Raw genomic sequence first — 22,893 nt, 5'->3', positions numbered from 1 at the left:
GGTTAGATGTGGTGCTGAGGAATATGTGTTAGTAGTGGATGGCAAGTTAGGGTGATGGTTGGACTTGATGGTCTAAAGGGTCCCTTCCAACCAAGACAATCCTATGATTCTATTTCTGCAGTCTCACAGTTCAGCAGTGGGCTGTCACAGTGTGCTGTATGCATTGTGTGCATTGCAGTGACTTCTTCAGCTGCCCTAAATCCATATTCTCCCTGACCTGGCTACAAATCCTTTTGGGCCCCTTCTGATAGCTTTTTGAATCTTAGAATCACTTGGGTTGGAAGAGACACTTAAGATCATTGAGTCCAACCACAGCCTAACCCACCTGTAGATCATGTCCTCAAACATTTCATCTGCATGACTTTGAAATACCTCCAGGGGTAATGACTCCACCACCTCCCTGGGCAGCCTGTTCCAATGCTTGACAACCCTTTCAGTAAAGGAATTCTTCCCTTTTGCTCTAAAGAGTTGTTTTTTCTCATGCTAAATGCTGAGCTGTGGGGATGGGGTGACATTATCAAACAAAATAATGCTTTCCGGAGACTTCTGTAGTACGTGAACATCTCTGGGTAGGATTTTTTTGTGTGCTGTGCAGGCACAGTTTGGCTTATGGTTCGGCATCTAAACACGGTCACAAAGCCTGGGAGAACAACTTGGTCCTTTTGTTTCAGAGAGACTGTGAGAAGATTGCTAGCTGCCCTGCTGCAAACTCCAAGACAGGCACGGTTGAAGGTAGGTAGGAGTTTCTCAGGAGTTCAGGCTGCTTCTCTCTGCACCTGGGAAACATCTTTAATATACCTGCTGTTGCGTTTGATGGTACCTTCTCTGGTTGTACATGGACTGAGTGTTTCTTGTGTTTGTTGACTCTTTTAAAAGTGATTTCAGCTGAGCAGTGCGTCGCTTCGTTGCTCCTGTCACTAGTAAGTAACAAGAGGACCTGTTCATGTGTTTCCACTACCTCCTGCCTGAGCATCTCTCAGAACCTTCTCACCAGGCTGATCTGGTTTCCTTTGTAGCAATGAAGTTGTCGTCATCTGCAGTTGGCCGGCTGGTTGCTGGCACTCAGTCTTAGGCAGCAAACTACTGCCTGCTCCTCTGCACAGGTGAAAGTGGAGAAGTGTCACGGCGGGCTCCTTTGTAGCTCTAAGATAGGCAGAACAATCAGGCAGCAGAGAGTAGTGGGGTTTTCTGTTACATTAAATTTGCCCTTTGACTGAACATCATAAAGGCAAAGAGTATCTGAGAGGAGGCTGGTGGGGAAATTTGGAGTGGCTTTTAGATCGTGACCTGATCTGATACAGGTGAACTTGATCTGGGAAATTGCTGCTTATTTTCTTCAGGGCTAGGTGACTCAAGTTAGGTCCAGCTCCACAGGGAGAGTGTCTTAAGGCCTGAAGCCTCAAGCTCCAGATAAACTTTTGAGCACTGGGACAGGGTCCCCAGGGAAGTGGTCACAACACCGAGACTGACTGAGTTGAAGAAGTGTCTGGACAATGCACTCAGTCCCATGCTCTGACTTGGGTGGCCCTATGTGGAGCCAGGTGTTGGACTCGATGATCCTTATGGGTCCCTTCCAACCCTGGAGGTTCTATGATTCTGTGACCTTACAGTGAAAACCGATGTGAATGGTAAATAACAAGACAACAGATACACAAATGCAGCAACTTGCACAGGGTCCTGTTGTGGGCAGTGGCAGAGATGAGAACAGGACCCAGATCTCCTGTCATTATTTGCTGTCTTATGAGAGGATCTGGATGGGTTCATCTAGCCATGGTTTTTTTTGAGGAGAACCTCTTTCTGTGTGTGCCAGAACTGTTTGGAACAGGATTTGTGAATGAAACATTGGCTTGTTTTCTTGGAGGGTGGTCTGAACTTCTGCAAAATGGGGGGTTCTTCAGAGCTTTATCCTGGGTGCAAGATCTCAGGATCAAAACCTGTATCTCAGACACTTCTGCTGTCAAGGAACTGAGGTACTTGCTCGCATTTCCCCTGGCATTCAGCTCAGAAATAAGAGCTTTCCTGCCTCCCCTCTGTCTCTGCAGGCGTGTCTCCTGTCATGGTGAACGAGAGGCATAATGGCAACCTGCTTGTGCACCTTGGCCCCAAGCTGCAAGCCTACCCGGAGGAGCTGCTCCGGCAGCGGAGGGGCCACGATGGGCAGCCCGAGTACCTGATCCAGTGGAGTGTCGTCAGCTCGGAAGAGAGAGCGGCGGGAGGCGGCGGCGCCTCCTGTGCAGAGCCCAAGCTGGAGAACATCTCCCTGTGGATGTCTGCAGAAGAGGCCTGTGCCAGCTGCCCGGCCTTGCTGGGCAAGAGGAAGCTGGGCGGGCAGGGGGTGAAAGAGGAGAAGGCGGCCAGCCCGCTGGCTGTAGACGTCCCGCGGGACGAAGCCTCGCTGCTGGAGATGAAGGCTGACGTCAGGAGCCTGGTGCAGCGAGCTGGCCGGCAGATGTCCGATGCCCGGGCCCCCGAGTCCTCCGTCCTCAACACCATCCACGTGCTGAGCGCGTACGCCGGCATTGGCTGCCTGGCGGGTGCCTTCAAGGAGACGGGAGCCCTCGACCTGCTGATGAAGATGCTGTGCCACAGGGAGAAGCAAGTGCGCTGCAGTGCGGGCAAGATGCTGAGGGCCCTGGCTGCACATGATGCAGGTGGGGGCCGTTGCTGCTGCTCAGAGCTGCTGAGGAGGTGCTGCTGGGCAGCCGAGGGGCGCCAGCCCTTTTGTGGGTGTGGGGTGCCTGGGAAGCAGGGTGTCTCGGGGCTTGTTGGCCGCGGGGGAGGAATGGGGCTGGACCTTCCAAGCAGCTCCTCGGTCGTAGTTGTCTGTGGTGCTCCAAGACTTAGGGAGCTCTTTTCCCTGACAGCTTCCTGAGCTGGGTGCCGGTTAGCTGCTAGGAGGACTTGTGCCAGGGGGCTTGTCGGGGTGTTGGGGTGTGTCTGCTGGGTGCTGTCAGCTGGAAAGGCTCTGGCCTGCTCCTGGCAGGGAGCCCTTCCTCAGGCCCTGGTCCTCTCATTTGAGAGGAGCTGCTGTGGCTCGGAAGTGCCCGGTGGGGCTTGGGTGCACCTTTCAGGTTGCTGGTGGTGGTGTGTCCCACCAGAGCTCTGGCTTTCCCCATCCTAGTGCCTGAGCTCACGTGGCTGTCCAGTGAGGCAGATGGGGGGGGGGGTGATCCAGGTTAAAACGTAACTTTTTTATTGCCTGGAGCCTGTGATTTGGGGTTGCAGCTTTGGAGGAATATTCCAGCTTTAGGGGTGGAAAAATGCAGTGTTATTCTATGGAGCAAAACATTTCCAATCCAGGTTAAGGGACAGAACATGGAGGGTGGGGCTGAGGGTTGTCTTTAGGGAGCCTGAAGGGTTTCTGTGGTTGTTGCAGGGAGCCGGGCCTATGTTCTACTGTCCCTGAGCCAACAGGATGGCATTGAATGGCACATGGACTTTGACGGTCGCTACACCTTGCTGGAGCTGTTTGCTGAGATGATGTCTTCTGAGGAGCACTGCATGTCCTTTGAGGGGATTCACCTTCCCCAGGTAGCGTCAGGCCCTGCCAGCCCTGGACCTGTGGGTATAGGGGTTCAGGAGGGGTGAAAGTGGTGGGTGAAAGCTGCTGTTCTTGTTTGGGAGAGGAGGCTGATCGGCAATGGGCAGCTAAGCAGGAGCGGGTACTGGGAGACCTGGGCCTGGCTTGGGGCTGGGGGTGGTGGGGACGCACATGCAGAGCCGTGTCTCTGAGCAGAGGGTGGGCTGCTGGTCCAGAGCTCTGGCGGGAGCCCAACTCTGGGTGAGCTGGTGGCTCGGGGAGAGCTGGGGGTGGAGGTGCTCCGCAGGGCAGTCTGACAGCCCTGCTTGTTGCAGATCCCTGGGAAGCTGCTGTTTGTCTTGGTGAAGCGCTACCTGCGCGTCACTTCCCTCATGGACAAGCTCGGCGGTGGCGTGGAGCAGGGAGGAGAGCAGCGGGACTGCGCTGCGCCCAGTGCGCTTGCTGAGGAGGGGAGCCGCGTGGCGCAGGAGTTTGAGTTCAGCATGGCCATGGCAAACCTCATCTTGGAGCTGGTGCACGTGATGGGCTGGGACCACCACCACAAGCCGGAGCCGCTGCCCCAGCAGGACCTGCGGCCGCGCAACACCCCTTCCATCTTCCAGCCTCAGACCCCAGCCTGCGCTGCAGCCCAGGTGCCTGTGCCCGTTTCGGATCACAGTCCTCACGCTAAGCAGGGTTGTGCTTTCCTGACCCCATCGGACTTCAGAGACCGCAGCGGCTACGTGGAGTACTTGCAGGCAAACCTGGTGCGTGGCATGAAAGTGCGCTTGCTGGAGGACTGTGGTGGTGTTAGAGCTGGGGAGGAAGGCGAGTTTCTTCAGAGCACTAATAGCATGCACACGGTACAGGTAGGTCATCAATGGAAGTAGTCTGGCTGGGATGGAAAAGGGGTGACTGATTATTTCATAACAGTGTTTTCACGTGCAGGAAGCCAGGCAATAGGTGTATCGTAATTTGGGTGCTGTTTATGTCTGTCCTGGCAGATAAGGCACATTTCAGAGCTGGAAGTGTGGGTCCTGAGGGAAGTTATTCTGATTTAGTGTGGGCTGTCCTGTTAAGGTTTCTTAGCCTCTAAAATAGGTGGCCATGTCCTGCCTGCCAAGGAGGAACGGTCCCGAGCCCTGTTTTTGATCTTGGGGGTGGTTTGGGAACAGTCCAGCTGGCAGGATAACACACCAAAATGTGGTTGGGGGTCTTAAACCTTGTTATGTGAGTGACAGTTGGACACAGCCTATATAGGTTTCTCTTTTATGTGCAAGTGTGTGCTGGGAGCTGTTTGCCTGTAAAAATGCCCTTTGGACGAGCAGACCTTAAATGAGAGGCTGTGTTGAAAAGAGATGGTAGAACTGTGTATTTGCAGCTGAGTTGCTAAGTTAGCACCAGAGATCAGGGAAGAGGCCTCCATATTTGAGGAGGTGAGGAATCAGAATCATAGGACAGTTTGAGTTGGAAAGGACCTTTAAAGGTTATCTAGTCCAGCCTCCCTGCAATAAGCAGTGACATATTCAACTAGGTCAGGTTGCTCATACCTGACCATGGATGTTTCTAGGGATGAGGCATCTTAACACCTCTCTGTGCAACCTGTTCCAGTGTTTTACTACCCTCATTGTAAATAACACCTTCCTTATGTCCAATCGAAATCTACCCTCTTTCAGTTTAAAACCATTACCCCTTGTCCTGTTGCTATAGGCCCTACTAAACAGTCTGTCCCCATCTTTCCTATAAGCCCCCTTTAAGTATTAAAAAACTGCTATAATGTCTCTGTGGTGGTTTGGCCCTGGCTAGAGGCCAAATGCCCACCAAGGTGCTCACTCACTCCCCTTTTCAGCTGAAAAAAGGAGAAAATACATATATATATATAGTGAGGCTTAGGATTCAAGATAAGGACAGAAAAGGATCACTCTGCAATTAGTGACGTGGGCAAAACAGACTCAACACAGAATAAAGAAAAAGTAATTTATGACACTACAGCTACACACCCAGTGAAACCAGAGTTGGGTAATGAGAAGTGGGGCCAGGTCTTAAAGCACGTTCCCCTCATCCCTCCCTTCTTCGCAGACTTAACTTCATTCGTGATTTTACTCCCTTCTTCCCCCCGCAACGTGGCGCAGGGAGGGGCAGGGAATGGGGAGTGGGGTTCTGCTTGGTTCCTTAAAAGCCACTTTCTTTCTCCAGATCTTAACACTTCTACTTCCCCACCACCCCTCCCTTCTTCACAAACCTGAGTCATAAATTTGGTCCCTTCTTCCTGCCCCTATTGTGGTGCTGGGAGGGGCAGGGAATGGGGAATGCGGGTTTTCAGTCTGTTCCTCCTGAGTTGTCTTCTGTCTTAGCTGGGGGGCGGGGGGCATTCCACCCACACACACTTCCTCTGCAGCACCGTGGGGTCCCACCCATGTGAGTCAGTCCTCCATGGACTTCTCCAGCGTGAGTCCTCTCTATCAGGGAGTCATCTCCTCACCACTTGTCTCAGAGCAGCTTCCTTCCATGGGGTGCTGACCTTCGGGCCCAGGCTGCTCCAGCCTGGTCTCCCTCAGAGTCACAAGTCCCCCCACAAACCTGCTGAGGCGTGGATCAATCTCCACAGGCCTTAGATGTCTCTGCTCCCTGTCCTCATCCATGGGCTGTGAGGGGACACCCGCTCCACCATGGTCTTCTCCACTGGCTGCAGGGGAATCTCTCTCCAGCACCTAAAGGGTCTCATTCTTCCCCCTCCCCTCCTCCTTTCCTGGCCCTGGTGTCTGCGCAGCTCGTTACATCTTCTCACTCCCTACTCTGGGGGCAAAACGCAGCTGCCTGCAGGTGTTTTTCTCCTAAATGTGATTGACAGAGGCGCTGTGACCATCGCCGATTGGCTCGGCCTTGGTCAGCAGCAACTCTGGCCTTGAATTGGCTGATGTTTACTGTCTGGGGCCTGCAGATTGATTCTAGGTGCTGCTTGCAGAAGCCATCTTGGCAGCACAGCTATGCAAAATTGCAACAGTCTCCCTGGAGCCTTCTCTTCTCCAGGCTGGACAAATACCAAGTCTCTCAGTCTTTCCTCATAGCAGGGGTGCTCCAGCCCTCTGATCATCTTTGTGGCCCTCTTATGGACCCAATCGAACAGGTCCATGTTTTACTTGTGCTGGGGACCCCAGAGCTGGATGCAGTACTCCCAGAAAGGAGTAGAGGGACAGAATCACCTCCCTTGACCTGCTGGTCACATGGCTTTTGGTGTAGCCCAGGATACAGTTAGCCTTGTGCGCTGCAAGTGCACATTCACAGAATCATAGAACAGTCTGGGTTGGAAGGGACCCCAAAGATCACAGAGCTCCAACCCCCCTGCCACAGGCAGGGCCACCAACCTCCAGGCATGATCTAGACAAGGTTCCCCAGGGCCCCATCCAACCTGGCCTTGAACACCTCCAGGGATGGGGCATCCACCACCTCTCTGGGCAGCCTGTGCCAGCACCTCACCACTCTCTCTGTAAAGAACTTCCCCCTAATATCTAATTTAAACCTTCCTTCCTTTAGCTTCAATCCATTCCCCCTTGTCTTGCCATTGTCTTAAAAAGTTGATTCCCCTCCTGTTTCTCTGCTCCCTTCAGGGACTGGAAGGCTGCAATGAGGTCCCCCCACAGCCTTCTCTTCTCCAGGCTGAACAAGCTCAGCTCACGCAGCCTCTCTTCACAGGGGAGGTGCTCCAGCCTTCAGATCATCTTCTGAACCCTCTCCAACACTTCCACATCTTTCTTGTATTGGGGACCCCAGATCTGGTCACAGTACTCCAGGTGGGGCCTCATGAGGGCAGAGTAGAGAGGGACAATCACCTCCCTGTCCTGCTGGCCACCCCTCTCCTGATGGAGCCCAGGACACCATTGGCCTTGCGAGCTGCAAGAGCACACTGCTGGCTCATGTCAAGCTTCTCATCCACCACAATCCCCAAGTCCTTCTCAGCAGGGCTACTCTCAAGGAGCTCTTCTCCCAGTCTGGGATTCCTCCAGCCCAAGTGCAACACCTTACACTTTGAGTGTTGAACCTCATTAGGTTCATCCAGGCCCACCTTTCCAGCCTGTCAGGATCCCTATGGATGGCCTCCTTTCCTTCTGTTGTGTCAACCACAACACATTTCTGGCTTATGTCCAGTTTTTCATCCACCGGTACCCCCAAGTTCTTCTCCTTAGGGCTGCACTCAGTCTGTTCATCCCCAAATCCTTCCCACTTCTCAACTGTGTTTCTGCCAGACTGCCATGTGTTTCATCTCTTTCCTCCACAATGAATTTTGGTTTTTCCTGTTACAGCAACTTCTGGAATTGTATCCCTTTACTCATCAGTTTGCTTGGCTATCTCTTGTCTTTGCTCAATATTCAAGTAAAACATTCTTCTAGTTTTGGACCACGTATAGGTGATTTTTCATTGCAGGCCCCCTCAACTGAATAAGTTTTGCAACATATTTTTAAGTGATTGATAAACCTTTTGTCTCTTATAACTGAGTCTGTAAAGATAATTTGCAAAGGGAGTATGTTTTCCACTGATTCCCAGTATGTCCTTATGCTCTTTGTTTTCCTAGACCTGTGTTTTTCTAAAAGGCTGGTTTTCTGTTTCTTATAATCTTGTCCTTGCTTTTAGTCTTAACATAACTAGGCTCTTGGGAAGAGCACCAAGTCTTTCACATCTTTCTTCTGTTCCCTGTGATATAAATTTCAGAGGATTTTCTTATTCATTGTGAGCTAAAGTGTACTGTCAACTTCTATTCCCTTTGGCCAGCTGGGTTCCTTCCCCTGTCTTTTTTTTTCTATTTAATTAGGTTAAATGAACTTGCAGTTGCTCCATCCAGAGTTATTTTCAGTAACAATCTTCTTCTACTAGCAAAACCAGATCTAAACGGCAATAAATATGCAATGGAGGAGTTTGTTGCCTGTTACTTTTTTGGAAGAACCTAATTTCTGCCAATAATAATGTTCCTTACTCTCCAGTCTGCTTAGGGAGTTGGAAATGTACATGCAGATTAATTTTTACCCTGCTCTTTATGTTCATAGCTGTGTATGTGTCTGTAAGTCCCCCAGAGTTACGTGAGAAACTTCTGAGTCAAACCATTCAATGACATTTTCCACAGGGAAATATCCATATTCACATGCCATATAGTGGTGAGGCACTGGAACAGGGTGCCCAGAGAGGTTGTGGGAGCCCCATCCCTCGAGGCATTTAAGGCCAGGTAAGATGGGGCTTTGGGCAACCAGGTCTAGTGAGGGTGTCCCTGCCCATGTCAGGTCCCTTCCAACCAAAGGATTCTGTGATTCTATATTGGGAATCTGACATCTGAAAATCATTGTTGTAATGACATCTCATGATCATTATTGCTTTTCTAGGCTTTTGCCATCAGTCTCTCTTTAAAGGGAAACTTGTTTTTTGTCTCAGTTCCTTTAGTCCTGTGTATCACACTTGCTTTGTATTGACAGGTTATGTGTTGGTGACAGGTGAGTTCAAGTTAGAAGAACTTCATCTCCCCAGTCTTTGTTAAAAAATTGATCTTTTCCTTTTCAATTAGTTCTGCACTTGCAGCTCATCCTGCCTGAGTTTGCTGTTGGTCTTCTGTGCACACATTGCAGATTCATGTGTGGTTTTTATTGGAGCCAGTCCATCATGAATCTGTCTCTTACCCCCTCTCACCTTTCCTTTGTTGCTCAGTTTTCTTTTGTTTTCTTGGCCCCTCCAAAGAAGAAAGTGCCACTGTGGTGTCTGGTCCTTCAGTCATATCTTTCCATGGGTACTTTGAGATGATATTTAGTAGAATCACAGAATGTGTCAGGCTGGAAGAGGCCTTTAAAAGTCATCTAGTCCCACCCCCCTGCAGTAAGCAGGGACACCTTAAACTAGGTAAGATTGCTCAGAGCTTTATCAAGCCAGACCTTGAATGTCCCCAGGGATGGGGACTCCACCACCTCCCTGCGTAACCTGTGCCTGTGTCTCACCACCCTCTAGTGAAGAGCTTCCAAATCTCTGATCTAAGCCTGCCCTGCTCTAGTTTAAAACCACTGCCCGTCGTACCTACATGCTAGTAAACAAAACAAAGACTTCTAGGCTCCAAAGGAAGGTGTGGGCTGACCTTACATATTTTAAATACTGAGACTTCCAAATCAATTTTACAAAGCAAATGCTCTCATTAGCTTTTGGACAGTACTCACAGATGACAAAACATAAAGGCACTGAAAGACATATGTAGGCCTACTTGACAAAAAAGCTCAATGTTGCTGCTTTTAGCCATGTAAATGAACCAAACCACAATATATGGTAAATAACTAGCTTGTCTCTGGGTTTCACTGAAGATTAATTGATGTTGTGTGTAGAATTTAACTCAGTTTCCTTCCACGTGGTGCTTAAAGTCTCTCAGCATCTTATCTCTTTAACTCTCCAGCACAATGGAGTCCAAGTAGCACTGGTGTAACTCCAAAAGAGCTCAGTGAATCAGGCAACCCATCTGTTTTTCTGCTGCTTGTTTAAAAGTTACTGACATGCTGTTCTTGGGTCCTTCTGCTCAGAAGTTTAAATGTGCAGCTATGGTATGGGAAGCCATTAAAAAACCCAGATATTTGGAGAGGCAGCTTGGACAGAGCATAGGAAACAGTTGCCGCCTTTGAAACATGTTTGCCCAAAACCTGTCTGAGAGGCTTGGTGAATGACCAAAGTGTAAAAGTATAACCAACACAATGTGAAGTCAGAGTAGGAAAAATAGTTTTCTTTATATTTGCATTCACCAAGTGGTTTGTGCCACAAGACCTGCTATATAGAGCTCATCTGCTTTGTAGTAGCATTGGGTAAGTTCTTCCTTTGTGTGCTTTTCTCCATACACCTGCTGCTGGGAACTTGTGGAGTGGGCACGCTTGACTAGATGCACTCCTGTCCCTGCTGCTGTGCTAGATGAGATCTGTAGTGGTTTCAGGCAAACTTTGTGGGTTTTTTTAATAAAGATCCAGGTGTAAGCAGGGAAGCAAGTTAATGAAGATGGTATTCAAAATTAGACAGTATGTGTGTTGAAATCAGCATGTGAATTAGGAATCTTCTACTTAAACTGTGCTTGTCTCCAGACACATGGGAAATGGGAGGACAAACGTAGCATGAAGATTGAAGGAGTAAGCAAATCTGATCATCCAGATTTGTTTCTCACACAGGTTTTATGGCAGTCAACGGGTCAGATCATCGGCATGCGTTGGCACCTGCTGGAGATCATTGGCTTTGGAGACCAGAGGGAAGATCCTGCTGCACAGAAGAAAGAATATGGTCTGTTAAAGAGCATTGATCTAGGCACAGGTGAGATTGTGTGTGGGGTGGGGTGTGTGTGGTTGTGTCATCTCTCTTTTGGTTTTGCGGTGGCATGTGTTTGAGTGGTGAACTTAGAGTCATAGAATTTCCTGAGTTGGAAGGGACCCATAAGGATCATCAGGTCCAACTCCTGGCTCCGTACAGGACCAGCCAAGTCAGAGCATGGGACTGAGTGCATTGTCCATTTGTTTATTGAACTCAGTCAGGCTCGGTGCTGTGAATGCTAGCTAAGCATATAGCTTAGCATATATGGCTAAGCATATAGCAACTAGCAGGTTGGACTTAGAAAGCGTTTTGCTTGTGTGACCATGCAGAGCTGGTTAAGTCATTACATGGCTTGTGGCTGCATGGAGTGTTTTTGCATCCTAGACTTCTGTCACACAACAAGTCATGGTATGAAAAGCATAAAATTTTATTTAAACTATGTCAAAAATGTGTGTTTGAATTAACTGAACAAACTGGCAGAAGAAGAACGTAGAACCCCTCTGACATGAAGCTGCTTTAGGCACACTCAGATCTCTATAAGTGAGTGATGTGGATTTTTAAAAGCATTAACTTACCAACAGTTTGTTCAACTTCATACTGCTCAGTTTTGGGCAAGGTGAGCATTAAATGCACTGTTTCTACGAGGCATTTGCAGAATCTCCTAGAATCCTTTGACATTGCTTTTGTATTTAGGTAAGATAAAGGGGAAAATCCAGACTTCAAATAGTCCTTTCTTGTTCGGCATCTGACATGACTCTGGCCAGAAAACCTGTTAAAGTAACTCTTTAATCATGCTTGCTACCTTGCAAGACATATTTTGAGTAGAGTGATTTGGATTTAACTGAGAGACAGAATATACAGCAGCTAATTATCCACTCTAAAAACATCCTTATTTCCAGTTGAAAATATGGCATCTTTAATGGCATATTTAATTTATGGATCATATTAATATTAATATTAATATTAATATTAATATTAATATTAATATTAATATGATCCATATTTTAATCTTCAGTTACTCTTGTAACTGAAGAGGTAACATATTCTGCCCTCTCTTGCTGCCCTCCTGTCACCTCCCTTTCCCACAGCAGACTGTGGGACAGTGGGGATCAGTTCTGCCCAGACTGTCTGCGTGAGCTCTTTCCCTTGTGGGGAATGTGGAGTGGGCAGCAGAGGATGGGGGAATTGGCAGAGCTGACGGTGCCCTTCCTTGCCCTGCTCTCCTGCAGTTGCACAGCCGTTTTTCTGCAAGCCCTTTGGGGGGCTGTACTCCCTGCCTTACCTGGGGGAGCAGCCAGCCAAGGCTGCAGAGGCCCTGAGTCGCGCTGAGTGGTGGGAGCTGCTCTTCTTCGTGAAGAAGCTGGAAGCTCAGGAGCAGAAAGAGATCACCTCTCTGATCCAGCAGGAGCAGGGGGAGAAGGTATGGGCCAGAGCCTGCCATGGTGAAGTGGGAGATTAGGGAAATTAGGGAAGGGAGAGGCCCTGGAGGAGGAGAGCCCAAGTGTGAGCTGTGCAGGGACGGCCCAAATGGGGCTGAAGTGGGACTGAAATGGGAGGGTGGGTGAATGGGGGATGGCGAAAGCCCACGGGACTGGGCACAGCAAAGGGGTGACGAGACGTGAGAGGAAACGCAGCCTCCAGCGACTCCGGGCGAGGGAGCGTGTCCGGTGAGGTTTGGGGTGACAGCCCATGGGTGGTTCTGGTTGCAGTTGGCTGGTGAGTGCAGTCTGGTGGTAGATGGTTGGGGACAGCCTGGGGAAGGAGGCAGTGCAGAATGGCCCTGGGGACCTCCGGCCTTTGTGCCCGTTCCAGCACTGGCTGTCACGGGTGCCCATGGTGAGTGTGTGGGGTTAACCTGACCCCCATGTTTCGAACTGTTGGAGGTGGAGGAAGAAGCCCTGATCCAGCTGTCGGTACCTGCAGAGCTGGCACAGAAGGTGCTGCAGGTCTTGGAGAAGCGGTGCCATGGCAGCGCTCAGCGTGACCTGCGCGGCTCCCACGTCTACGCCAAATACTTCCTCGGTAGGGGAGCCAGGCAAGACGGTGGGGGGAGCACGATGGCGTCCTCGGAGGGCGCCGGCTGCGGGAGCAGCCCTGAAGCCACGAGGGCCCAGGCAGTGAAGGAAGATGCTTCCGCAGCCACAGTGCTGCCCCGTGCCCCCGCGGCAGCGACGGAGTCGGATTCCCAGCTGTTCAGTGAGCTCCTCGAGCGGGAAGGGTTGCTCTGCCCAGGGGTGACAGAGGAGCAGATGAAAGGTAATTGCCCGCTACGTGCCGTGGCACGTGACTGCGTTGGAGGCGGCTCTGGTGCCTGGACACTGGAAGGCTCTGGGAGGGCGTGGGAGTCCGAGGCACCCGGAGGTCACCTGGGGAGGGGGGAGCTTGTGGGTACCTGTCGCCATGAGAGCTGCTGGAGGTGTTAGTGCTGCCCTCATGCCTGTGTCCCTGCCTCTCTCCCACCAGTGCTGGGCAGCTCCCAGGGGCTGAGCGAGAGGGGCTGGCTGGCCACAGCTGCAGCCGTGCTGGATGCGCTCCAGAGCTCAGCGGTGGGGCTGCGCTTAGCTGGGCTCAGGCACGTTCTGAAGATGCTGGAGGAGGAGGCTGAGCCTGAGAAGCAAGTCAGCCAAGGCCAGGGCAGGCTGGGGCCCAGGAGCGTTGGGTGAGCCGTGGGGTGCTGTGCTCCCTTCCTGCTTCCTGGGGAAGGCTGCTTTGGCAGGGTGGGGGGCAGTACTGGAGTGCGGGAGGTGGCGGTGGGAGCGGGAAGGCTGGTGTGTTCATGCCTTGCTGTGTTGAGCTGGAAGAGACACAGGTTGCATGTCCCTTTGTCCCAGGCAGTCTCATTCCTGGGGCTGACCCAGCTGCAGGGAGAAGGTGGCTGTCAGGGTGCGGGGTGCTAATGGGACAGGGGACAGGAGGCTCCTCCTGAGGCATCCTTTCCCACGCAGGGAGAAGCTGGTGAAGGCGGCAGCGGAGCTGCTGAGCACTGAGGCGGCAGACAAGGCCGTGGTGGTGGTGACGCTGCGGCTGCTGGCCGTGCTCCTGGCAAAGTCTGACTGGCGTGTGCCGTTTGCCACGGAGGGTGGTGTGCGGGCTGTGCTGGCCTGCATGCAGCAGCACAGCGCCTCTGCCCTGGTGCAGCAGGCTGGCCTGGCGGTGAGTGCGGCGGAGGGGATGCCGTAGGTGGGCAGGCCGGGGCACGGGCTTGGCGCGGAGTGGTGGAGATGCCTCTGCCCTCCTGATGGCTGCTGGCCTTGCAGGCCCTGAAGGTGCTGGTGGGAGCTGCAGCCGGAGAGCCGGGAGGGTCCGGTGGGACGCCCTTGCCCCTGAACCGTGCCGACGCGCAGATGATGCGGGAGATCTTTGCCAGCATTGGCTCTGCCTCCAGCGAGGGCTCGGCGAGCTTGCTGAGTGCCATCCCTGCTGCCCTGAGCACCATGCAGAGCTTACCAGGGTAGGGACAGAGCGAGGACGGCTGCTGGGGGCTGGGGGGACCCTGCGCGGGGGTGTGGCGGGCAGGGCAGGCAGGTGGCTTGTGGGTGCAGGGAGGCTGCGTGCTTGGGGCGGAAGGCACCCACATCGCTGTGTCCCTGCAGGGCCTCCTCGGGCGTGCGGAACGGCTTGCTGGTGGTGAACATGCTGATCGATGGCCACCGGGGCCTGGCAGAGCAGCTGCTGACCTGCGGTCTCGCCACGGTGCTGCGGAGCTGCTGGTGGGACGGGCAGAGCGCTGGCGGCCCTCACGCCGTGCTGGCCCTCGGCACGATCAACCGCCTCGCGGAGCACCGGCTGCCCCTGGGCCCGGAGACAGCAGGTAGCGTGCTGCCTGCGTGCCCCGCCGTGCCACGGCCCTGTGGAGGCAGCGGGCAGAGCTGCCGCCCCTCTGGAGCGAGTGCTGGGACGAGGCGCCGGTGTCCTTGTCGTGGCAGGCAGAGCCCCCGCCCTGGACCTGAGGGACGTGCGGATGCTGCTGGGCAGCCTGGGGGATGACATCTCGTCCAAGGATGTGGTGGTGGCCCTGGAGCGACAGCTCTGCGGCGAAGGCCCCGTCGCCTCTGGCGAGGTGGCGCAGCTGCTGCGGGACCAGAGGTGCTTCAGGCTGGTGCTGCGCAGCTTGGAGCTGCTGGGGGTGGAGAAGGTCGCAAGCCTGAGCATCTTCAGGTGGGTCTGGGGGACTTGGTAGGGGTCTGGGGCCTCTGTGGCCAGTGTGTGAGTGCTTGTGGTGATGCTGGGGGCATGGCACATGTTTGGGGTCCTGGCGGAGCTGCTCTTTGCCAGGGGCAGGTGTACCCCGGCACATTCGTGGGTGCTGCTCAGGGTGTCCCGGAGCACAAGGCCACATGGGGAGAGCACTGTGTGCTGGGGTGCTGGTGGGGGTGTGTGAGGGCTGGGCAATGTGGGTGCCAGTGGGACATCCAGAGTGCCTGGGGAGCCTTGGCTCCCAGTGCCTGGGTGCACTGGCCTTCCTTCCCGGTGGGGCAGGGAAACAGGGCCGTCTGTGTGCCCCAGCCTGAGCGGGCCACCTCTGTCACTCAGGATCCTGAACAAGTTCTTGGACGCTTACCAGGAGGATGCGCTGCCCTGGCACGAGTGTGTGGAGCCCTGTTTGTCCTCCCTGAGCGCCCACAGCAGCGACCGGGAGGTGAGGGTGCCCCAGGATTCATGTCAGGCAGGGGTGGCTTTGCTGGCTGTGCCGTGCATCTGCCAGGCCTGGTGTGGGTGAAGCGGGGTCCCTGCCTGCAGCAGCCCGGCCCCGTTGTGGCCAATGCGCTGGGAAAGGTGGGGAGTGGCTGTGCCACCTCACGGTGCTGGCAGGCCCGGTGCTGTGCCTGGCCAGGCTCTGGCGGGTGCTGCTGGGGTGTCGGGCGGAGGGGATGGGGCGGTGCAGCGCCCCACTGCTGCGACTTGGGGGGTTCCTGGCACCAGCCGGGCCGCTCAGGGCTGCCTGCTCCGCAGGTGGTGCTGGAGGTTGTTGGCTTCCTGCACCGCCTGGCCACGGCCAGCAAGGACTGTGCGGTGGTGCTGTGCCGCGCGGGCACTCGCGAGGCACTGTCCAAAGCCTTGGACAAGCACAGCACGGCCCCGTCGCTGGCACCAGCCCTGCTCGACCTGGTGATGGACTGTGAGAAGTACGCCAGCCTCTACAAGAAGCTGACAACCAGCATCTTGGCCGGCTGCATCCAGGTGGGCCTGGGGAGGCCCTGCTGCGCCTGGGCTCTGGGTCTTGGGGCCCCCCAGCCGTCCCTGGCACTGGGGGTAGCCGCCTGCTCTCTGCCTGCTGTGGGGCGGGCGAGGGCAGGAGCATGTGGGGCCCCTGGTAAGAGCCTCGCCCATCCCGTAGCTGGTCCTGGAGCAGATTGAGGAGCACCGCCGGAGCCACCAGCCCATCAGCATCCCCTTCTTCGACGTCTTTCTGCGCAACCTGTGCCGAGGCGAGTGTGGGGAGCGGGAGCTGCAGCCCCGTGCCTGATACGTGCCGCTTGATGGCTGGAGGCTGCGTGTGCTCTCACCACAGGCTCCAGCATGGAGGTGAAGGAGGACAAGTGCTGGGAGAAAGTGCAGGTCTCCTCCAACCCCCACCGGGCCAGCAGGCTTACGGACAGGAACCCCAAGACCTACTGGGAGTCGAACGGCAGCACTGGGTCCCACTCCATCACTGTGCACATGCAGTGTGGCGTGGTGGTCAGGTGGGGCTGGGCCTGGAGATGTGGGGGGCCTTGGGGCCGGGAGGACCTGCAGCTGTGCAGGGAGGAGAGGGCTTTGGGGATGTGGGCACGCCCTGCCCCAGTGGTCCCCGTGCTGGAGGCTGCTGGATGTGGGCAGCAGTGCGTGGGGCTGGCGGTGGCTGGGGAGGGAGGGAGGTGGGGATGGCGGGGTGGCACCGTCTTTGCTGCTCTGCAGGGAGATGAGCATGCTGGTGGCCAGCGAGGACTCCAGCTACATGCCGGCCCGTGTTGTGGTGCTGGGGGGAGACAGCCCTGCCACCGTCAGAACTGAGCTCAACGCGGTGAGTCTCGCTCAGCTGCTCAGGCTGTGGGGACCCGTGGGAGCAGTGGGGGCTGGTCCCTGGGAAGGTCTCACCCTGGTGTCCCGTGGGGGAGTGGGATGGCAGGAGCTGTGCTGCTGGAGCCTGCAGCCTGTAGGTGCTGAGGGCTGGGGTTGGTGTGCAGGGGCTGCCAGGGGACACACAGAGGCTTTAGTGGGGGTGGCTGGCGGGGCGTGCAGTGTGCCTGGCGCTCACGGCCTGGTGTGCTGAGGGCTTGCTGCCTCCTTGCAGGTGACCATCCTGCCCTCGGACAGCAGAGTGATCCTGCTGGAGAACATGACCCGCTTCTGGCCCGTCATCCAGATCCGGGTGAAGCGGTGCCAGCAGGTAGGGAGCAGGGCGCCGGGCCTGGGAGCTGGCCGTGGGGGTGCGAGGGCCGTGCCCGAGGAGCTGAGGGTCACGCTGTCCCGTAGGGTGGCATTGACACACGCGTGCGTGGCATCGAGGTGCTGGGTCCCAGGCCCACTTTCTGGCCCATCTTCAAGGAGCAGCTGTGCCGGCGGACGTTCCTCTCCTGCACCGCTCGGGCTCATGCCTGGTGCCAGGAGATTAGCCAGGACCGGGGGCAACTGCTGCAGCTCTTTGGCAGGTGAACTGTCTCCTGGCTGCCCCATGGCATCCCCCATGTCCCCAGGCTGGGGGGGACAGTACTGGCAGCCCAGGAGGGGACTGCTGGCTGGGAGAGGAGTGGCCAGGTGTTCCACCTGGACAGGGAGGGGCCCTTCTTCCTCCCTGTTTCCCAGCAGTCCTAGAGGGCCAGGGCCACCGTGGGGTCCCCCTGGGTTTCAGGTGGGCACAGCTAACCCACCAGAGAGGTGCTTGCATGGGGGTGGCGTGTCCCAGCCTGGCGGAGGTCGGTGTGGCACAGGCAGGATCTTGCGGCCACAGGAGCAGCGCAGCCGCCCTGTTTGGCTGCAAGAGCCCCAAGGCCGGGTGCAGGCTGGGCCCAGGGACTGCAAAGGGCCCTGGCTGCCGGGGGCGAGTGGGGCTGCTGAGCTGCTGCTCCTGGCAAGGGACAGGGCAGGGAGCGGCCGTGGCACTCTGCTGTCCTGGGGAGTCCCCCGGTCGCTGGAAGGTGCCTGGCAGTGCCATGTGCTGCCCGGTCTCTGTTTCAGGCTGAACCGGGTGCTGCAGCACGAGCAGGGCTTTGCTGACCGCTTCCTTCCCGATGATGAGGCGGCCCGGGCCTTGGGCAGGACGTGCTGGGAGGCCCTGGTGAACCCCTTGGTGCAGAGCATCAGCAGCCCAGGTACCCCGTGCTCGGCTGGGCACATCCACGCTGCGCCCTAGGCCAAGGCCCCCGCTCTGAGTCTGTTTGGCCTCGCAGACTCCAATGGCATCAGCCCCCTGGCCTGGCTGCTGAGCAAGTACCTGGAGAGCACGGAGCTGCCCCGCCGTGCCGCGAGCCGCGATGACGTCTTTGGTTCCCGTGTGCGACGCCTGACCCAGCTGCTGGTGCACGTGGACCCCGGCGTCACAGCCCCAGATGAGGCAAGAGCAGCTGGTGAGCGAGGGGCTGCCCTCCCGCAGGGCAGGGGAGGCGGTGGTCCCGAGTGACAGGCTGTGGCCGTGGGTATCCCCGGGGAGCTGTGGGGAGGGCCCTGTGGCACAGGAGGCCCCCGAGCCTGGGAAGGCTCGTGCACGTCCTCTGCCCTGTGCCCTGCGGGGAGAGGCTGCTGGTGGTCAGTGTGCTGAGCCTGGGCTTTCCCTTAGCAGATGGGAAGGAGGGGAAGAACAAGGAGGTGCCGGCCAGGGCTGTGAAGGTGGTGGAGAAGTCAAGCAGCTTGTGGGGCATCTCGCGGTGCTGGCGTGGTGTGGTGCAGCAGCAGGTAGAATTTGGCGGGTCTGGCCGTGGGGGGTGGAGAGGGCACATGGGACCCCACGCTGGGTGGGTGTAGGGGAGTTAGCAGGGCCCAGCAGTGCCCTAGGAGCATAGAGGCTGTCCCTGGCCTCCACAGGGCCCAGAGGGGTGTGGGGACAGCCCTGCCACACTTGGCAGCCTAGCCCTGGGGTCAGGCTGGTGCTGTGGCTGGCAGCAGGGCAGAGCATCGAGCTAGTTCTTCCCTGCTGGGCTGCCGCTGTGCTGCTGCCCTCGCAGCCCCTGCCCAGCCTTTGGGGCTGTGCACCCACCTTTCCCTGGGCTCTGCATAGCCTCTGGCAGTGCTGGTGCCTCTGATCAGCCCCTGGCCAGGGAGCAGGTGGTTGGTGTTGGTGGAGCGGGGCTGGGGACATCCCCAGAGGCCATCCCTGCTGTAGGGCTCACCTCTCCTGTGGTGTGTCCCACAGGTACAGCGGTTCCTGGAGGCAGCAGGGCAGGCGCCGGACCTCGTGGAGCGCTACTGCGGGCTGTACCAGCGCCTGCGCCATGCCACGGAGGAGCTCTTTGGGCAGCAGGCCTCCTTTGTGCTGGCCCTGGGCCAGGGCTTTGCGGGGGCTTTGCTGCAGCTCTCCTTCCTTACCACCCTGCACGTGAGTCAAGGGAGCATGATGGCAGTGCCTGGGCCTGGCCTCAGGCTGCGGGGCGCTGCCCTGGCTCACAGCCTCAGGGCGAGCTCTGGGTGGGTGGTGACCTGGCCCCCTCCCCGCATGGAGCCCCGGAGCTCTGCCCTGTGGTGGCCCCGGATGGTGCCCGGCTGCAGGTGTGTGGTGCTTGCCATGGCGTGGCCCCAGCCGCAGCCCGCTCCTGCCTGGGGCTGGTGCCTGGGCACCCTCAGCGCCTGCCCGAGAGCTCCAGGGTTTCCCAGCTGCTTCCCCCCAGCACGCTCCCCCAGCCTGGCCCCGTGGCCACCCGGTGAACCCCCTCCTCAGCCAGCCCTGTCCCTCCGCAGGTGAGCGAGCAGTTTGCCCGCTACCTTGACAGGCAGATCCAGGACCTCCACAGGGCTGCAGGCGGCGCGGGGCCGCTGCGGTGGCTGCAGCAGATGCTGGAGCCCTTCGTCGTCTTCAGCGGCCTGGAGCTCGCCCACACCTTCGAGCACTTCTACCGGTGAGGGGTGCTGCGTCTCCGTGGGGCCAGAGGGCCTGGCGCGGTGAGACGTGATGCCGCGTGGTGGGGGAGGCGCAGGCAGTGCCGGGGCCGTGGCTGAGCTCGGACTGATGTGGCAGCGGTGCTCCCACTTCACCTTCCCTGGCTCTGGCGCGGAGGGAAAGGCTGTGAGGGCCTCTGGGTGCTGCCAGTCCCTGGGGGCACATTCCTGGCTGGTGCTGGGGACCGGAGGCGGGTGCTTCTGGGCCCGTGCACCTTGGGGTGAGGCCAGGGTTGGGGCCGTCTCTGTGTCCTGTCTGGTGGCCAGTGGCCACGGGGCTCGGGCCAGCCCCTGACCTGGCGCCGGTGGTCGTGGCAGGCACTACCTGGGGGACCGGCTGCTGGCGCACGGGCCGTCTTGGCTGGAAGGGGCCGTCATGGAGGAGATTGGGCAGTGCTTCCCCAGCCGCTTCCCCCAAGGGATGCTGAGCAATTTGGTGGAGTCTGAGGAGCTCCAGCAGCAGTTTCACCTCTTCCAGCTGCAGGAGAGGGACCGGCAGCTGCTGGAGCTGGGCACGGGCCTGGACGAGGTGAGGGTGCCGGTTGGGTGGGGGTGCTGGGGGCCGCCCGCGTTGCTCACAGGGATCCCGGGGCCCGTCCTGAGCCGCCCTCGTGCCCAGGCGCTGGGTCCGGCCCCGCTGGCGGATGTGCCGGAGGTGAAGGTGCTGGCGCTGTCCCCGCGCTGCTGGCCCGTTTCCCCGCTCTGCTACATGGATGAGCCCGGGAGGTTTTTCTCGGTGTCCCTGAGCTCCCCCCTGCACGAGTTTGCCGACTTCTGCAGGCAGAGTGAGTGTCGTTGGTGGCGCGTGTGCCTGGGGGTCTCGCGGGGCACAAGCCCCCCGCAGCAGCTCAGCCGCGAGCAGCAGGAGTTGGGGGTGGGGGGGAATGGTCCTGGGAGCACCGCGGGCAGGGGCTGGAGCCCGGCCCTTTTGCTGAGGCTGTGCCTGGCAGGCCAGAGCCAGCTGGCCTGGGAGTGCACGAAGCCCCGGCGGTTGCAGTGGACGTGGCTGGGCCATGCGGAGCTGCAGTTCGGTGACTGTGTCCTCCACGTCTCCACGCTGCAGATGTACGTCCTGCTGAGCTTCAACAGCGCCGAGGTAGGAGCCGGGGCCGCCGTGGGCACGGGAGGCGGCAGCGGCTGGAGCGCAGCCGGGCCGGATCCTCCCTTCTGGCCGGGTCTCCAGTCGGGGCACAGCCCCCGCCTTGTTTGGCGGGGCCTGCGACCGGGGTGCTCAGCTGGCTGTTCCCCTCTCCCGCCCTCCCCTCAGGAGGTGGCTGTGGAGGCCCTGCTGCAGGCCACGGGGCTCCCTGCTGACCTGGTGCAGCAGGCGCTGACGCCGCTGACCCACGATGAGGGCATCCTGGTGCGGAGCTGTGTGCCGGGAGGTGAGTGTGGGGCTGGGGTGCCCCGGGGAGGTGCCACCCTGAGCCCCGCGTGGGTGCTGGGGTGGGGGTGCCCGAGCTTGTAGGGGAAGCAGGTGGGCTGGGGCAGCCTGCGGGTGCTCAGGGAGCAGGTCTGTGCGTGGAGTTGGGGCCTGGGGCTAGGGGGGTGGCAGTGCGGGACTGGGGCTCTGTGTTGTGCGTGGGTCTCTGTGGGAAGGGGCTGGGTACCAGGCCCAGGGGCTGCCTTTGTGGCTGCTGCGTGGCGCTGATGCCTGTGAGGGCAGCAGCAGCATGCCCAGGGCTGGGTCCAGCAGCCACCCGTGTGTCCTGGGGCTCCTTCAGGGCCCAGCTCGTGGCTCGGCTGACCCCGAGCTGGGTGTAGCTCCAGGTGTGCTGCGGCTGAACCAGGCAGCCCTGGCCCAGGCCTCTGGCCGCTGCCTGAGGCTGCTGCCCCGGCAGAGGTACCTGCGGGCAGAGAGGGCTGAGGTCAGCGCCCTGGAAAGGAAGAGGAACGTCCTCTGCTGCCTCATCACCCGCATCCTCAAGGTGGAGAAGCAGCTCCACATTGACAACCTGGTGTTTAGGGTATGGAGGGCTTTTGGGGTGGGGAGGGCCCCTGGGTGCTGTGCCACACCAGAGTGCAGCATGGGGCTCCCTTGCTGCTGTAGGTGATCGATGCCTGTCAGAAGGGTGAGCTGGGGCCAGGGCTGCAGTTCCTGAGCTTCTCCTGCCACAGCGTGGATGTGCTGTCCTGTGTCCTGCACCTCCTGAACCAGGGCTATCTTCGGCGCCAGGAGGAGAGGCCTCATGTCCTGGAATACATCTCTGCTGAACCCACCACACCTCTTGGGGGCCATGCACAGATGGTTTTCCAGAGCAGGCCAACAAAGGCATCTCCAGATGAGGACAGCATAGACTGTGTGTGGTAGGGATGCGTGTCACCAGGTGCTGCGGGGTGTGTATCTCTGTTCTGTATTGACATGACCTGTTCTTCCGTGTCAGGTTGAATCCTGGCAGAGGCAAGTCGGAGGAGTTTCTGATGGCAATGCTGCCCTTGCCAATGGGGCAGACACTTAGTCCAGAGGAAGCGAAGCTGCTCATGAATCAGACAGTACAGCAGGTTCAGGATACTCTGAGCATCCCAGAAGATGTTGCACGGCACCTCCTCATGCACTGCAGGTGGAATGTGGATTTTCTGATCCAGTGCTATGTGGAGAACCGTGAGACCCTGCTCATCTCCTCAGGGCTTCAAGTGCAGGATGCCCAGCCCCCTCCAAGCCCAGGAACCCACTGCCCAGTCTGTGTGAACCAGCTGTGTTCTACTGAGAAGCTGCCTACCCTCTGCTGCATGCACTACTGCTGCAAGGTTAAGATCCTTGGGTCTTTGGCTCCTGTAACTTGCTAGGAAATTGTGGCCGTGTTGGTGGCAGTTGGCTGACACTGCTAGAAACTGTTAGCAGGTTGTTTTCACAGAGTTTATACATTTTTTCCTTAGCTCATGTATTGTGATCCTTCAGCTCCTGATTATCTGTTCCCACTTTTGTGCTTTTGAGTACTCATCCACTGTTTGTGGTGGGTTTGTGCACCCTCTCCTGGGTGGGGTGTTCTTCCAGGGTG

General features: G+C 57.4%; 1 protein-coding gene across 1 annotated transcript in view; it reads left to right on the top strand.

The window, feature by feature from the left end:
* Positions 1-699: 699 nt before the first annotated feature.
* LOC311190345 (cullin-9-like) overlaps positions 700-22,893 on the top strand; it is a 33,822-nt gene continuing 11,628 nt past the window's right edge. Inside the window, exons 1-31 of the mRNA XM_084262241.1 lie at positions 700-732; positions 2,043-2,651; positions 3,377-3,531; positions 3,856-4,389; positions 10,690-10,828; positions 12,055-12,245; positions 12,709-13,081; positions 13,289-13,484; positions 13,771-13,978; positions 14,083-14,276; positions 14,419-14,636; positions 14,752-14,983; positions 15,359-15,464; positions 15,779-16,006; positions 16,164-16,260; positions 16,338-16,509; positions 16,724-16,829; positions 17,100-17,195; positions 17,282-17,457; positions 17,984-18,117; positions 18,196-18,372; positions 18,585-18,697; positions 19,155-19,337; positions 19,697-19,854; positions 20,213-20,423; positions 20,514-20,679; positions 20,845-20,990; positions 21,162-21,279; positions 21,665-21,861; positions 21,945-22,201; positions 22,279-22,642. Of these exons, the coding sequence (XP_084118367.1) occupies positions 2,057-2,651; positions 3,377-3,531; positions 3,856-4,389; positions 10,690-10,828; positions 12,055-12,245; positions 12,709-13,081; positions 13,289-13,484; positions 13,771-13,978; positions 14,083-14,276; positions 14,419-14,636; positions 14,752-14,983; positions 15,359-15,464; positions 15,779-16,006; positions 16,164-16,260; positions 16,338-16,509; positions 16,724-16,829; positions 17,100-17,195; positions 17,282-17,457; positions 17,984-18,117; positions 18,196-18,372; positions 18,585-18,697; positions 19,155-19,337; positions 19,697-19,854; positions 20,213-20,423; positions 20,514-20,679; positions 20,845-20,990; positions 21,162-21,279; positions 21,665-21,861; positions 21,945-22,201; positions 22,279-22,642 (6,240 nt within the window). The 5' untranslated portion in view covers positions 700-732; positions 2,043-2,056. The remainder of the gene's footprint in view (positions 733-2,042; positions 2,652-3,376; positions 3,532-3,855; positions 4,390-10,689; positions 10,829-12,054; positions 12,246-12,708; positions 13,082-13,288; positions 13,485-13,770; positions 13,979-14,082; positions 14,277-14,418; positions 14,637-14,751; positions 14,984-15,358; positions 15,465-15,778; positions 16,007-16,163; positions 16,261-16,337; positions 16,510-16,723; positions 16,830-17,099; positions 17,196-17,281; positions 17,458-17,983; positions 18,118-18,195; positions 18,373-18,584; positions 18,698-19,154; positions 19,338-19,696; positions 19,855-20,212; positions 20,424-20,513; positions 20,680-20,844; positions 20,991-21,161; positions 21,280-21,664; positions 21,862-21,944; positions 22,202-22,278; positions 22,643-22,893) is intronic.

This window comes from Gallinula chloropus (genome assembly GCF_964237585.1).
Source record: "Gallinula chloropus genome assembly, chromosome: 3".
NCBI lineage: Eukaryota > Metazoa > Chordata > Aves > Gruiformes > Rallidae > Gallinula > Gallinula chloropus.
Note: the sequence above shows the minus strand (reverse complement) of the source record. Positions and strands in the feature narration are given on the sequence as shown.